General features: G+C 34.4%; 2 protein-coding genes across 3 annotated transcripts; both read right to left on the bottom strand.

The window, feature by feature from the left end:
* Positions 1-991: 991 nt before the first annotated feature.
* On the bottom strand, positions 992-4,303 carry LOC143575405 (F-box protein 7-like). The gene is made up of 11 exons (XM_077059800.1): positions 4,238-4,303; positions 3,989-4,078; positions 3,348-3,460; positions 3,165-3,281; positions 2,966-3,062; positions 2,825-2,898; positions 2,687-2,740; positions 2,494-2,595; positions 2,183-2,241; positions 1,372-1,582; positions 992-1,246 (listed from the first exon to the last, which is right to left on the bottom strand). The coding sequence occupies exons 1-11, from the start codon at positions 4,245-4,247 to the stop codon at positions 1,187-1,189; spliced, it is 987 nt and encodes a 328-aa protein (XP_076915915.1). The 5' UTR covers positions 4,248-4,303; the 3' UTR covers positions 992-1,186.
* Positions 4,304-5,528: 1,225 nt separating this feature from the next.
* Positions 5,529-9,660, bottom strand: LOC143575399 (filament-like plant protein). Of its 2 annotated transcripts, XM_077059796.1 has the most exons (5): positions 9,193-9,660; positions 8,968-9,091; positions 8,680-8,878; positions 6,791-8,019; positions 5,529-6,240 (listed from the first exon to the last, which is right to left on the bottom strand). In XM_077059796.1, the coding sequence occupies exons 2-5, from the start codon at positions 9,076-9,078 to the stop codon at positions 5,836-5,838; spliced, it is 1,944 nt and encodes a 647-aa protein (XP_076915911.1). In that variant the 5' UTR covers positions 9,079-9,091; positions 9,193-9,660; the 3' UTR covers positions 5,529-5,835. The 2 variants fall into 2 exon arrangements, with proteins under 2 accessions (XP_076915911.1, XP_076915912.1); XM_077059797.1 differs by lacking the exon at positions 9,193-9,660 and having other exon boundaries at positions 8,680-8,869; positions 8,968-9,143.
* Between the last annotated feature and the right edge of the window lie 3,987 nt (positions 9,661-13,647).

The raw sequence follows: 13,647 nt of genomic DNA, 5'->3' as shown, positions 1-13,647 counted from the left end.
ACGTGCTTATGTGGCATGTGCCAACCAACTTCATCCTCTTCTATATGAACATTATACATCACATTTAAGTGATTTAACATGGTTAATAACAAGGATGACACGACACATTTAACACAACTACTAAACGCAGTTAAAAATAAAAAAGAAATTAACATGATATAATAAAAGTTACTAGTATTGCAATTTTAAAACTATTTAGAACTATAAAACCATGTTGTTTGATAAACGAGTCATATAGACCCATCAGCTTATTTAACACGATATATGATGTGTTATGCATGTCATAAACAAGTTGAACCCGTTTAAACGCGTTTTGATCATGTTATTATGTGTTTACTCGTTTATGACATACACTTGTTTGCCGTAAACACTAACTCGTTTGAGTTTGTATCAATTAAGTTAGTTGAGATCAATGAGAAGCTTCATAAGAAACATCCCATTTGCTATTGATTAGGAGACCCGATATTCTTCTTGAAGTAGGCAAGATTGACTTTTATCCCTTTTAGCATATAGCATATCACCACTAGATATGCATCTACACATAGCATGTCACCAATGCTGTTCGTAGTGTTGTTTATTTAAAAGTTAAAAGAGTGAATTTCGAGTTGGTGCTAAGTGTTTTAAAAAGTTTACAACTTACACGCACTTGAAAATTTAAGTCCGTGCTAAAAGTCTAGAAAACAACAATTTGTGAAACTCTAGGAATGGAAATAGCAAAGTTTAAACTTTTTGACTGAAATAACAAACCACATGAACAAAAACCGCACTTCCACCCTATTACATATAACCACATAAACACAATAATGTATAGTGTAACAAATCCACCTTCATTGAAATTCCACCAAAAGCTACTATATTTTGGAAGTGATCATCATTAACTTCTCACTGATTTGGATGTAATCATCTTAATTTTTAATAAAATACAATAATAAAAATACTATAACTCGCAATAAACCATGCTTATAATTTTTTTCCCAACTAACAAAGATAGTTTATAACAAGTTCATTATAATTATAGAGGCTAGCTAGGTGACATAACTCCATAAGCCCATAACTTCCACAAAACCTTACAATCCCACATCACATTTTCCCCTCCTAGACTTACATTATAACTATATATTATAACATACAACTTCAAACATACATAACTTTTAACAAACAATTTTATTTACAAATGCAGTTCCATTCAACCAGGCACGTAATAATCCATGCGCTCTACAGGCAGATTCAGAACTGATGTGTCCGTCTAAAAAGTAATTATTAAGGGTTAGTAAGTACTAAGATGTGGTGAGTTCGACCCGTTTACTAATATGAGCCGTATGAAACAACTGACCCGTATCAAGAATGCAAGAACTGGGTAAATTAACATACCTCTTCAAATGGAACAAATACAAAAGGTGTTAAACCTCTGGTATGAGAAATAGCAGGTACTTCTGGATTATGTGTTTCGTCATCCTGCCACCCTTCAACAACTCCAAGAATGTCCCCATCGGGCCCCGGAACCTCACTTTCTTGCACGCCACTTGTCACAATTGAAAGAAGATCCATCCGGTTGTTAGCCCCGGGTATGGTACCTCGTAACCTTTTCAAACATCAAAACAACCATGACATCATAAGTCTAAACGTATTGCATTCCTTCCACGCATAAAATAAAGAAAAAAAAATTCAAAAACGGTCCCTGTGGTTTGATCATATTGCAAGTTTCTTCCTCAGATTTTAAAAACTGCAAACATAGTCCAAACATTTGTGAGAGGGTTGCAAGTTTGGTCCTCACCGTCAATCCCAGTTTGTTTTTAATGAAAGAGTGATGTCATGTGAGGGTAATTGTGCCTTTTCAAATTTGGAACCCTTACAAATACTCTTTCAAACTTCAGAACTCCTAACACCAACTTCATCACACCTTAGGATTATGGGTTGAACCTTCAATTTTGCACTGACTGAAGGTGATGAAGTCGATGTTAGTCTGGGGGTTTGAAATACTATTTGTAAGAGACTAAGAGTTCCAAATTTGAAAAGACACAATTACCCTCACATGAATGACACATGACATCACATATGTTTGAACTAAGTTTGCAACTTTTAAAATCTAAGGACCAAACTTGTAATATTGTCAAACCACACGAACAAATTGAGCAATATCCTTTAAAATAAGCAATTAAACAATAAAAATAATATTTAATACCTCAAGCGGATTCTCCAAATAGTGGGACGCAAACCAGGATACAAAAGAGCACCTTCAACCTGCATATAGAACGATCTCAAATATATCCATTGTTAAATTTATGATATTTATACCCTTTCATTAGGATATGAGAGTTCGGAGTGTAAGAAGAAAGAGAAGGGTATGATTATCACATTATAAAATGTATTTAATGAAAATATGAAATGGGTAAATGTGAAATTTGAAATATTCTGTATCGGTGTATCTAATATTAATTTTTAGGCTGAATAAATATGATATTGTGCAAGATTTCAGGGGTATATATGACGAACCTTGTCTTCAGACATTGTGAAGCGACCACTATGACAAATCTCAGCCTTTGTGGAACGAAAGTTCATGTATTTCACCACATCCTTTAATTTCTCAGATGAATTCTGATAATGTAATACAACACCAGAGATAATATTACTTTCTATTTCTTCATCATTTAAATAATTGCATGCAAGAAGACAGTAAATGAATAACCTTATATAAAAACCTTCCAGATGGATGAAACCTGAGGTACCGAAAATAGCAAACCTACAAGACAATTATTTAGCATACATTTTCAAAATAATAAGATTTCACATTACCAACATGCGTTTTTATAAAATTACAACGTACCACATGAACCGGATTGGTGACCTTCCACTCTGCAACTCCAGCACGGATATATGTGTTCCGACTCACATAAATACCTTCATAAAAGAAGATATTTTCACAACACAAAACTCGTAAAACAAGTAACAAACATTTAAAACTCACCATCCATGCGGACCCGCGGTCTCGATAACCACATCTTCCTCCACGAGGAATCATAAACGCTTTGCATAAGCTTATAATTTTCCACCACACCAGTTATCTTTACAGAAGTCAAAATACAACGTACATATTTTAAAACACTAATTAAATTAAACATGGTAAAACAGGATTGCAATTTGCACAACAATAATAATGATAATACCTGCCATGCTTTTAAGCACGCGTTGCGCCAAAACAACGGGTTACGCACGGTATTTCGCCATTTTCTACAAACACAAGCTGCTTTTCCCAAATTGTATGGAGTCATTCTAGCAAAAATCTACATAGGAAGAAATTACTATAAAGTAACAACATAATAAATTGAATACACAAATATATTGCATACCTCAAACAGTAGTTCATCTGGCAAGCATTTATGTATCAGCGATGAATCAACAACCGGCTTACTATACGTACTACCAAAAGGAGCAACTGGTCTTACATTAACCCCATAAAGATCTGCACTCATTCACATGAAAAAAAGAAGTTTGTGAAAAAGCAACATATACCTAACTAGAGGCAAAAAACCAAGATCCGTTATTTTTGTTTATGTTATCGTACAAAAGCACTGAACTTTGGTGCAATAGCAACATGAAGAACCCGAACAGTGGGCTACTTGTTGTGGTGGGGTTTAAGCGTCAAGTTAAAGAACCACGTCACTGCCACGTAGGCAAGGGGGCTTTAACGTGTTGTGGTTTAAAGCCCCATCATTTCATTGTTGAAGCCCCACAACAAGCAGCCTTAATGTGGAAAACACAAGGGAGGTAAAGCTGATCTCGAGGGGATGATAAGTTCAGAGACACAGTTAATTACTTTATGTTTAGAATATATTTAATTTAGAAGAGTCTGTTCTTTAATTATCAATAAAAGGAGTCGCAAAAGGGTTAACGTGATTGGTGTCCTATATTCAGTTGCTTAACACCATTTAACAAAAAGTTCCTAAATTGAACGAAATAATAATGAAGAATGAATGAGAAGATAAATTACCAAGCCATGGCCTTCGGGTAATGAAGAATCCAGCAGCCCGCAATTGCGAGGCTGATTCGAGTTCCGCCACAATATTATTCTTGGCGTAATCTGCATATTAATAATAATAATCATAATCATAATTAGGGTACGTTACGTACGTGTTGAATTGAAATGAATTAGGGAAGCACACATAATTTGGAACGTAAGAAATTGATGTTGTGTGGAAATTGTTAAAAAGAAGAAATTGTAAGATTGTAGGTAAGGTACCTGAAGCCATGATTAAGGATGATGATGATCTTGGAAGAGTTTTCTCATTGGGTATCAACGACCTAATTATATTATATGGGAGGAGTTCATTGGTGTCTGTGTGGTTCGTATTTGTACCACCGACTTCATATGTCCTCGCTTTGACCCGGCTCAATATTTATTAATAACTAAGTTACTGTTTACTTTAATAGAACAGTTCAGAACCCTTTAACGGATATCTACTTTAAACTAACCCCATATTTTATATGTTTCTTAAACTTATATAATAACCTTTTAGCTTTACTTTTGGAGGATTAATTATATCAAAAATGTGTATATATGAAATACCTCTGAACAATAACCTATTCAGTACCCGAGACGAGTGGGTGACCCGGTTTGCACGTTGGGAAGTATTGATGGTTTTATCCATGTTTCTTGTGTTTTAAGAAAATGTGTTAACTAATGGGGATGGTGGAATGACACATTTTCATGTTCTAGGCAGTTCCTTATTTCTGGTTTTTTCATTTCAATGCATGGCTATATAATAACCACCAGGTTTAGTTTATTGTTAGGCAGAATTGTTCGTTTCAAGTTACTCTCTATCTTTAAAGTCATTCTTTTTTTTTCATTTTTCTTGTGAATAAATCGCATCATGAGATTCTATATTACGCATGTGCACCAATTAAGAGTTACCTACCACATGGGAATATAGCTAACGATTATGTTACTAATTGGTGTTTAAAAAAGCACAATGACATGGGTATTAAAATAGGTTTAGTGATTAACCCGTTTTTATTTTTTCTTTTATTTAACATAAGATAAGTAGATAAATAGTTTACAACTACTTCCACTTTGTTGGAATGGTAAGGTGATTATGATATGAAATTGAAGGTCATGGGTACAAAAGCATATACTATAGAGTGTAAAATGAATAAATAGTCTAAATTAGAGGATGAATTCAAATCAACTGTGTAGATTAAGAATTTTTTTAATAAAGTTCAGAAAAAATGTGTGTACTTATAAAAGAATTTTTTTAACTAAAGATCGGTTTTCACATCACACAATTGCTTCTCTTAATTTTGGTCTTATTATTATTATTATTATTATTATTATTATTCTCTCATTAGATGGATATGAAGTAAACGGATATAGCATTACCTTTAGGAAAATGTCACACATCACTAACCAAGTTTAATCTTGGCCAGTTCACTTCTAATTCGAGGAAAGAGCATTGTAAAGCAGAGTAAGTGGCTGTTTCACAACTTGAAAAGAACATTATTTCAAACAAAAACATAGTATCTTGATGCATATTTTGTTGGTTGCTAAGATTCAGGCAACAACACGATCGGTTATGGTTTTCAGTTCAGAAGTTTCTATCAAGAGTGTCACACTTTCAATCACCAAAGCAAAAATATACGGTGATTACAAGCAAATAATTCACTTGATCTCGTAAAGAATCCAGTGTTTAATAATTGAACTGACATCAAACAACCATGATGCACAAATATTTGATGACTTCAATTGTTACAAAAACAATATAACATCCTAAAACCATGCTGCAGCAGCAAAGCACAGTTTAATCCAATATTATTAAGCATTATATATGTCTGTTCTTACCCTTACCCTTGACCACTTTCACCTTGAACCCCACTCTTACTCCTAGAAAACAGCTTCTCAAAACTGTTCTTGCTTCTAGAACGACCACCAAAATGATGTAATGATGAAGTTGATGAAGAAGATGACAACGGTGATTCATCATTATCGCCATTTAATAATACACTTGAATTGTTTTCCACTTGTTGTGCAGAGATTATGGTCTTTTTAGGCATGTATGTATCGTTTGAATGCAACTTCCATAGCTCACCGCCTGTCTTTGCAACAGATTGATTTCCAGAAAAACCAGGTAGATTTGCAGTGTCGATAAGGAAGTCTTCAAGCGTCGCTAAAGATTCCAACTGTCGTGCAAGTGATGATATTGTCTTTTGGCATGCAGATAGTCTGTCAGCTGCTGCTACTTCAAGATTCTGTAAATAAAGCATTAACAATATAAGGGTTGAAACTGAAATAACCAACCTGTAACCAAAATAACCGCAAAACCAAACCCAACCCAAAACCAGTTTGGTTTTATGTTTTCTCAAAAACTGAATTTCCAGTTCAGTTTTGGTTTTGAAAGTACGATAAACCAAAAATATTGAACCAGACCATAAAAACCGAACCAACTTTTGTAGCCAAACAGAACCCGTGAAAACCAAAAAATCGAGTTTTGTTATTGAATTTATGGGTTACAATTTTATTTTTGAATGTCAATTGATGTACACAAAATTAATAAATGGTGCAGCCCAAATATTTGAGACCGAACCCATCGTGAAAACCGACCCAAAATATCTCATGCTCTAATGCACACCCTACTAACGAGTCAAAACTGATTGTTTTAAAAACACATCAGTTTGGTTCTGACCCAGATGGGCTCAGGTTGAAACACCCCATCTACTAGTTTAAACATCAAAAGTAATCAATGGTTCAATGCAAAAGAATACGAAATTACAAATACAAATGTAATGTAAGAAAGTCTACCTGTTTGACTTTTAATTCCTCATTTGACTTAGCAACCATCTGAAGTTTGACTTCCTCTGTTTTGTCCACAAGTTCCTTTTCCAATTGCTCACATTTACTCTTCATTTCAGACGAAAACCGCCTCTCATTTTCAACATCTTCCTTTATCGAACAAACTTCTGTAGACATGATTCGTTCATTCTTTTCCATATCAACAATTCGAGACTCGAGAATCTCCTTTGACTCATTGACCAAAGTCAACTCCTTCTGTAGGCCAACCATTTGCCTTTTAGTATCAGCAAGCTCAGCATTTGACAAAGCAAGAGACTCTTTACATGAATTCAAAGCATTCTCAAGTTCACATTTTTCACCTTCCAATTTCTCCAACTTTTCTTTCAACCCACTCACTTGCTGACTCATCACTTCAAGCTCGGTTTCAGAAGTACAACGAGGGGTCTCGTTCTGACCTTCTGACAAAGAAGCAATCCGCTCCATTTCCAAGAAATCATCCATAATATTATTAATTTCAGAACAAGATGCCACATTTACATTTTTAGCCCCAAGTTTCCCACTTTTAAACTGATCAAGCTCAGCCATTAACGCCACTGCCCACGAATCCGAACTCCCTTGTTCGGTTTCGTTATTCTCCAAATTATGCATCTTAAACGAATCAACCGACTGGCTGTCGGTAAGCGAATCAACATAAAACGAAGAAATTGAAACAGCTTTATGATTATCATTAACTGCAGGCGATTTACGTGTCAAAGATTGTAACTTTCTGCACTCGGCTTCAAGTTTAGCCATTTTCTTTATACTTTCCAACTGTTGTTTACTTGCAGTTTCTGCTGCTTGTGTGCTCAAATCTCTCTCAATTGTCCGGATTTCTAATTCTTCTGATTGAGCATTAAGTTCAAACTTCAGGGTCGAGTTTTCTTTCTCTAAAGTTTCAAGCTTTACAAGAATCTTTGGATCAGTCACCGAACAGCTTTCAAGATCCTGTAGTTTTGCTTGAAGAGTACAAATTTGGATTTCAAGATCGTTTTTTATCAAATCCCATTTTTGTGCTTTGTCTACTATAATATCATTGATCTTTTGATCTTGTTCTTCTTTTGCTAGCCTTAGTTGTTTAACACATTCTTTAAGAGCACCATCTAAATGATTGGTTCTAACTTCAAGAGCTAAGTTCTGCTGCACAGCTTCCTCGAGTTCTTGTTTCAGCTTTGTAACTTCATTTTCCGCCTTTTCCCAACCTAAATTCAATAATATGTTCAGTGTATGTAACTGATTATTGTTGAAAAATGATTACTTGGCCTCTTAGGTAATAAGCTAATTAGAAATTTAGAAGTAATATATGTTTACCCAAAGATCAAGAAACTGGACACGGTGATTTCAAATTGCAATAACTAGAGCTGTAAACGAGCGAAGCCAAGCCAAAATGGCCCGTTTATATTTAAAAGAATTTAAACGTTTTATATAATAACATATTGATATGTATAAAAACTGAAAATAATAAATGTGACGCACGCATAATATAAAATTTATGGAATTCATAATTTATATTAAAATTCATGTTAAAATTTTAAGTATATTAAAATTTGTGTAATAAATTATGTGCATCAAAAATTTGGGTTACAAATTGGGCTTTAATTTAACAAGCCAATGAGCAAGCCACATGCCAAGCCAAGCTGTCTTGGTTGTTTTTAAAATTTAAATTTTATACATATGGATATGTATAAAAAATTAAATAACATTTGTATTAAAATTCATAGTTCATGCGTATTAAAAATTGGGTTACGATTTGAGCTTTATTGTAAGCGAGCCAACAAGCTAGCCAACCTTGGCTCGAGCTCAGCTCATTTACAAACGAGCAAATTTTGAACGAATCTAGATAATCAGTCCTACAGTAGTACCTGCAACAGCTTCTTCTGCAACTTTAGCATGTTGCTTAACTAAATCTTCTTTAGCACCAACATTCACAAGAGCAGCTGACAACTTTTCTGTTAAACTCTTGTAACTCTCACTTGCCTCCGAATTCGTGGTGGAAGCTTTTGAACTAACCTCCGGTGACTGCGAATGATTCATCGATTTCCTCAAACCCTCCTGCTCAACCTAAAAAAATGTAAATAATAATAAATCATCAAATTGACCTAAAACTATAATCTCTCCATAAAAGTCATAAACTTCAACTTATTTTGCACCTTTTCATCCGAATTGCTCTCGGAATGTGACGATATGGATGTGGAGCTTTCGGTCTCACCCGGGCTCCGGTCGGATGACTTTCTCTTCCACAACCAACTCTTCTTCTCCATCTCACTCAAAACCCTAAATTTAAACCCAAACTAATTAATGTGAAGTCAAGAAACAAAATGAAATCTGACCCACATAATTAAATCAAATAAAGATTGCATTGAAAGCAAATAAACACAAAAAGATGCAAACTTGAAACAAATCTGATGAACAGAGTCAATAAATACCCTAAATTTGAACCCAAAATGAATCAATAAGTCAAGATACAAAATGAAATCTGACCCACATAATTATATCAAATAAAGATAGCATTGAAAGCAAAAAATACCCAAAAAGATGCAAACTTGAAAGGAATGTGATGAGCAGAGTCAGTAAATATATATCTTTAAATGGTGATAAAATGAATGGGTTTAAAAGGTTCTTGTAGCAGCATCAATGGTGGATAGAGAAGAGTGGAAATGGGTGGGTTTTGAATAGAGGAAAATGATAATTATGAATTTAAAAAGATTTGGGGTATTGTTTCCCGCCCATGGATGTTGAAAGCAGAGCAGACGCTCCTGAGTGTCTTGGATTGGGGTTCTCAACAGTGGAATGCTGATTTGGTCTGACAATGACACCAGCTGCAGCCGAGTGGATTAGGTTTATCTGCTGCTGTTGTTGACTTAGTCAACAGGTATAAGTATCCTAGACAGACAAAGTTTCATTTTCATTTGGGTAATTTTTTTTTATTATGGCATAGTTTAATAACAGAATAGAGTTGGTTAAATAATAATGGCTAATAATGTGTTGAAACAGGATCTAGTTCAAATTATTATATTTTTTAAGTCAATAACAATTAGTAATCATTATTTGAATGGCTAGAAATAAAACGGTGTTGAACTTGAAACTAGCGTAGCTAGGTCATGAGGTATACTCTAATCTATTCTAATTCCACATAAGTTTCACATCACTCATTTTTTCTCTTTCACTCTATGTCATCCAAAGGAAATGGTTTAACTCATTTAACTTCATCTCTCTCCTATTAATATTTAATTTAAAATCAAACATTTAGTTTAATTACCAAAATAAATAATAACAAATCAATTAGTAATTAATACATAATTAATGTATATCGTTCATTTTAACCCGTTAAAAGCATAACTCATGGACCATTTTAACACACTTAACACAAGTGAGAAGTAGTTTAATCCATTTTTATAGTGTCATGTCACTTTAACCTATATAGGAGTTAGAGTATACCTCATGACCTTAAATTAATCATGAGAAGACTAACATTAACAGTGGTGTTCATTTAATTGATGATAAAAAATGTAATAGGGTGACTAATGGTGATTGTGATATTCGGTTTGGTTAGCTGTTTGTTAAGCCTAGTTGAGTTATATTAATAAAATTAATCTTTTATTGATCGTTAAAAGAATAAGATAACGATTAATAAAATGTTTGAATTTCTAATATGGTGGCTTGTAATGCATTACAACTCACGTTGATTTAAACAACTAACTATATTTTTAAAGATTTGAATTTTGTAGCATTTAAAGGTTGAAGCTGAAATATACATTCATGGACCGCTCATCTATTAATTTGCCTTTTTATTTTATATTAATACAATAAACATAAATACAAGTATGTGTATTTTGTGTAATATGTATTTATCGTTTATCTTACATGAGATAAATATAAGGCAAGTGACAGATCAACTTATTAAACAATGATTTTAAGCAGGCAGCTCATCGATGACTACTCAAAAAAAAAATAGAATTCCTATGAAAAAATTGGGTACCGGGCAAAATTACATGTTTTGAATCTAGGCTAGTCCAAAATCATATTCCTCTAAACCCTAATCTAGCTAAAAGAGTGTTAACATACAATAATCTACATGCATCTTACCAGAGCCGGCTCGGGCATAGGAAATATGGGCGACCGGTCGGGACACTTAATTTTCGGGGGCACAAAATTTAATGTTTACTTTAATTGTGTAATAACTAGTTTGGTCTAATTGTAAATGAGTATGACTTCCAACCAACAGGTTGTAGATTCTAGTCCCAGTTGAGACATTTTTTAGTTTTTTTTTATACAAAAAAATTTTTACACAACCTAAATCATAACCAAGTAAGCCCATTTAAAAATTTAATTGTTTAAACCAAACAAAAAACCATTTACATAAGGCCTAAATTTTTTTTTTTTTTGCTTATATTATTTCGTTACTCGTTTGAGTTTACGGGCATTTTATTTTGGCTTGACCGAGGCATATAAATTCTCGGAGGCGGCCCTGCATGTTACGTATGCTATAAGAAAAATATTAGGATCATGTTTTTCTCATATGTCCATATGCTACATAAGTAAAGGGAAGAGTATCTTGGTGGCCACGAAAGATCTTACGATGCTCTCAAGTGTGTTAGAAGCTAATAGTTAAGGTTCTTAATATATAATGGCCTTATACTTGCATGGCCTTATATTTGCATGCTTAGGTTTAGGCGGACAACAATATCTCTAATCATCTTAGCAAATACATCACCATTAAACTTTGTACAACTGTTGTGTTATGATTTTCGATCTACTTATTTTGAGGTTTAAGTCAAGTTGGGACGGTTTGATTCGGTAAAACTATAATAAAGCATGGTAAAGTTGTAACATTCATCAAATCTCAAACTTGAAAACCAGACCCGTTAACTTTTTTTCATGTTTTATTTACTTATTTTTTTTCAAACGTTCGTTATTAAATAAAGATGATGAATTATTATCGTTCGTTTTAGTTTACATTTCGTCATTACTTGCTTTATTCGTTACGCAAGTTTAATTAGTTATTAAACAGATTTTAGAACTATCATGATGTTGCATCCTAACTTGATTAACCAGCTTAAGTTCAAGGACTAAATTGCAAATTATTTAAAGCATAATTTTAATTTGATAAATTATTGTTTGCCTCCCTGGAAAATATCATCGCGAGATGGATTAACCACTGAAAAAGAATTTGCGCATGTTGTACCATTGGATTTCTCAGGCGGGTTTTTTTGACTCCTACCGTTAGTTGGCCTTCCTTTGACCTGTTAAGAATTGTTGAATTGACCCATTTACCCATATATCTTCATCTTCCTCATCTAACCCATAATTTTAACTCAAGAACTCTATTTTATAAATTTGGGGCTTTCTCAAATCTTGTAACATCCTACTTTTGGTTATAATAATGAAATAAATTTCGTCTATTTTATAGTGGGTAGTTATCGGGTTAGATAAATAGAATATGAGTTGGGCTAGTGTTGGGTAAATGGATATGGGTTATGGACTTGGGTTATGAAAGAAAGAAGGAAAGACCATGGGCTTAAGCCCATGATCCATAAATATATAAACCATAATCACCACTTATTTCCTCATTTTACACATATTCCATACACCATCTAAAACACACACTTAAGATCTCTCTCTAGTTCTCCTTCTCTCTCTAGCCGAAACCAAGAAAGAAACCGAGCACCGACCCGAGGTAATGATAGTATGATGTTATATGAGCTTAAACCCGTTAGATATAATCTCGAAACGACGAGCCGACACCGTTAAACCGTTTAAGTCACGAGATCCGGGTGGAATCGGGTATACAGAACCTAAGATGAGTTTAGGGATCACCCTAGCTCAAATCTGGATCGAACTGGGCGAAAAACGGTGAAAAACGAGTCAAAACTCGATTTTCCAGCGAAATCGCGTTTTTTCGGCGACGGCGCCGGAAAGGCGGCTGGTACGAGGATACGATGTCAGAGAATGTTTCTGACATTCTCTGACCTAACCCTAGTTCGCTAACGGAGAGTTAACGAATTAGAGGTAATTCATCACCTGATTCGCTAAGGAAAGAATAACGAACTAGCCTTAGTTCGTGTCCAGAATCGTTAAGGAAAAGATAATGAATTAACCTCAATTCGTTGTAGTCATTCGTTAAAGGAGATAATGAATTAGAAGGTCCAATTCGTTACCTGGAATTGTTCGTTATATGGACTGATTCGTTAAAGGACCAGTTCGTTAGAGGGTTCAATTCGCTACAATGACCAGTTCGTTAAGACAAACCAATTCGTTAAGAACCAAGTAACGAACTAGAAGATTAACAAAAGGACAGAATGGTCCCTGAACTTAGAAAAAAGAATGATTTAATTACAAAGAAGCCCTTGAACTTTTAAGTAGCAAATTAATTAATGATTCGAAATGCTAATGGAAAATGTGATAAGACAGTTAATAGAAATAAAATTTTTCCAAGCTGACCTGGCAGCTCTACCCCAGTCAGGGGCTCTACCCCTTGGACCCTGCTAGGGGCTGCCGCCCCTAGACCCCGCTGCCAGGGGCGCTGCCCCCGGACCCCCGTTCGTTGTGGGTTATGATTTAACTAGAAACGCGATATAGATAGTGATAGTTAATTAATACATGTAATCATTATATAGTTAGCCGTGCACAGCTCAAGATAGGAATAACTATTAACGGTGAACGTAACCGCATTCAGGTGAGTTTCTAGCCCCATTCTGTGTTATGTTTTCGGGGCTGTGTGCATACTCGATGTGAAATTGTTAATACATTTATCCTAAGTGATAAGTGTGTGCCATATGTGATTATGTGAAAAGTCTAGACGATTGCTTGTCGGTGCATGAACGATCTTC

Source organism: Bidens hawaiensis, unplaced genomic scaffold (assembly GCF_021521415.1).
Source record: "Bidens hawaiensis isolate Kalapana, Puna unplaced genomic scaffold, B.hawaiensis_p1.1 tig00027361_1, whole genome shotgun sequence".
Lineage (NCBI taxonomy): Eukaryota > Viridiplantae > Streptophyta > Magnoliopsida > Asterales > Asteraceae > Bidens > Bidens hawaiensis.
Note: the sequence above shows the minus strand (reverse complement) of the source record. Positions and strands in the feature narration are given on the sequence as shown.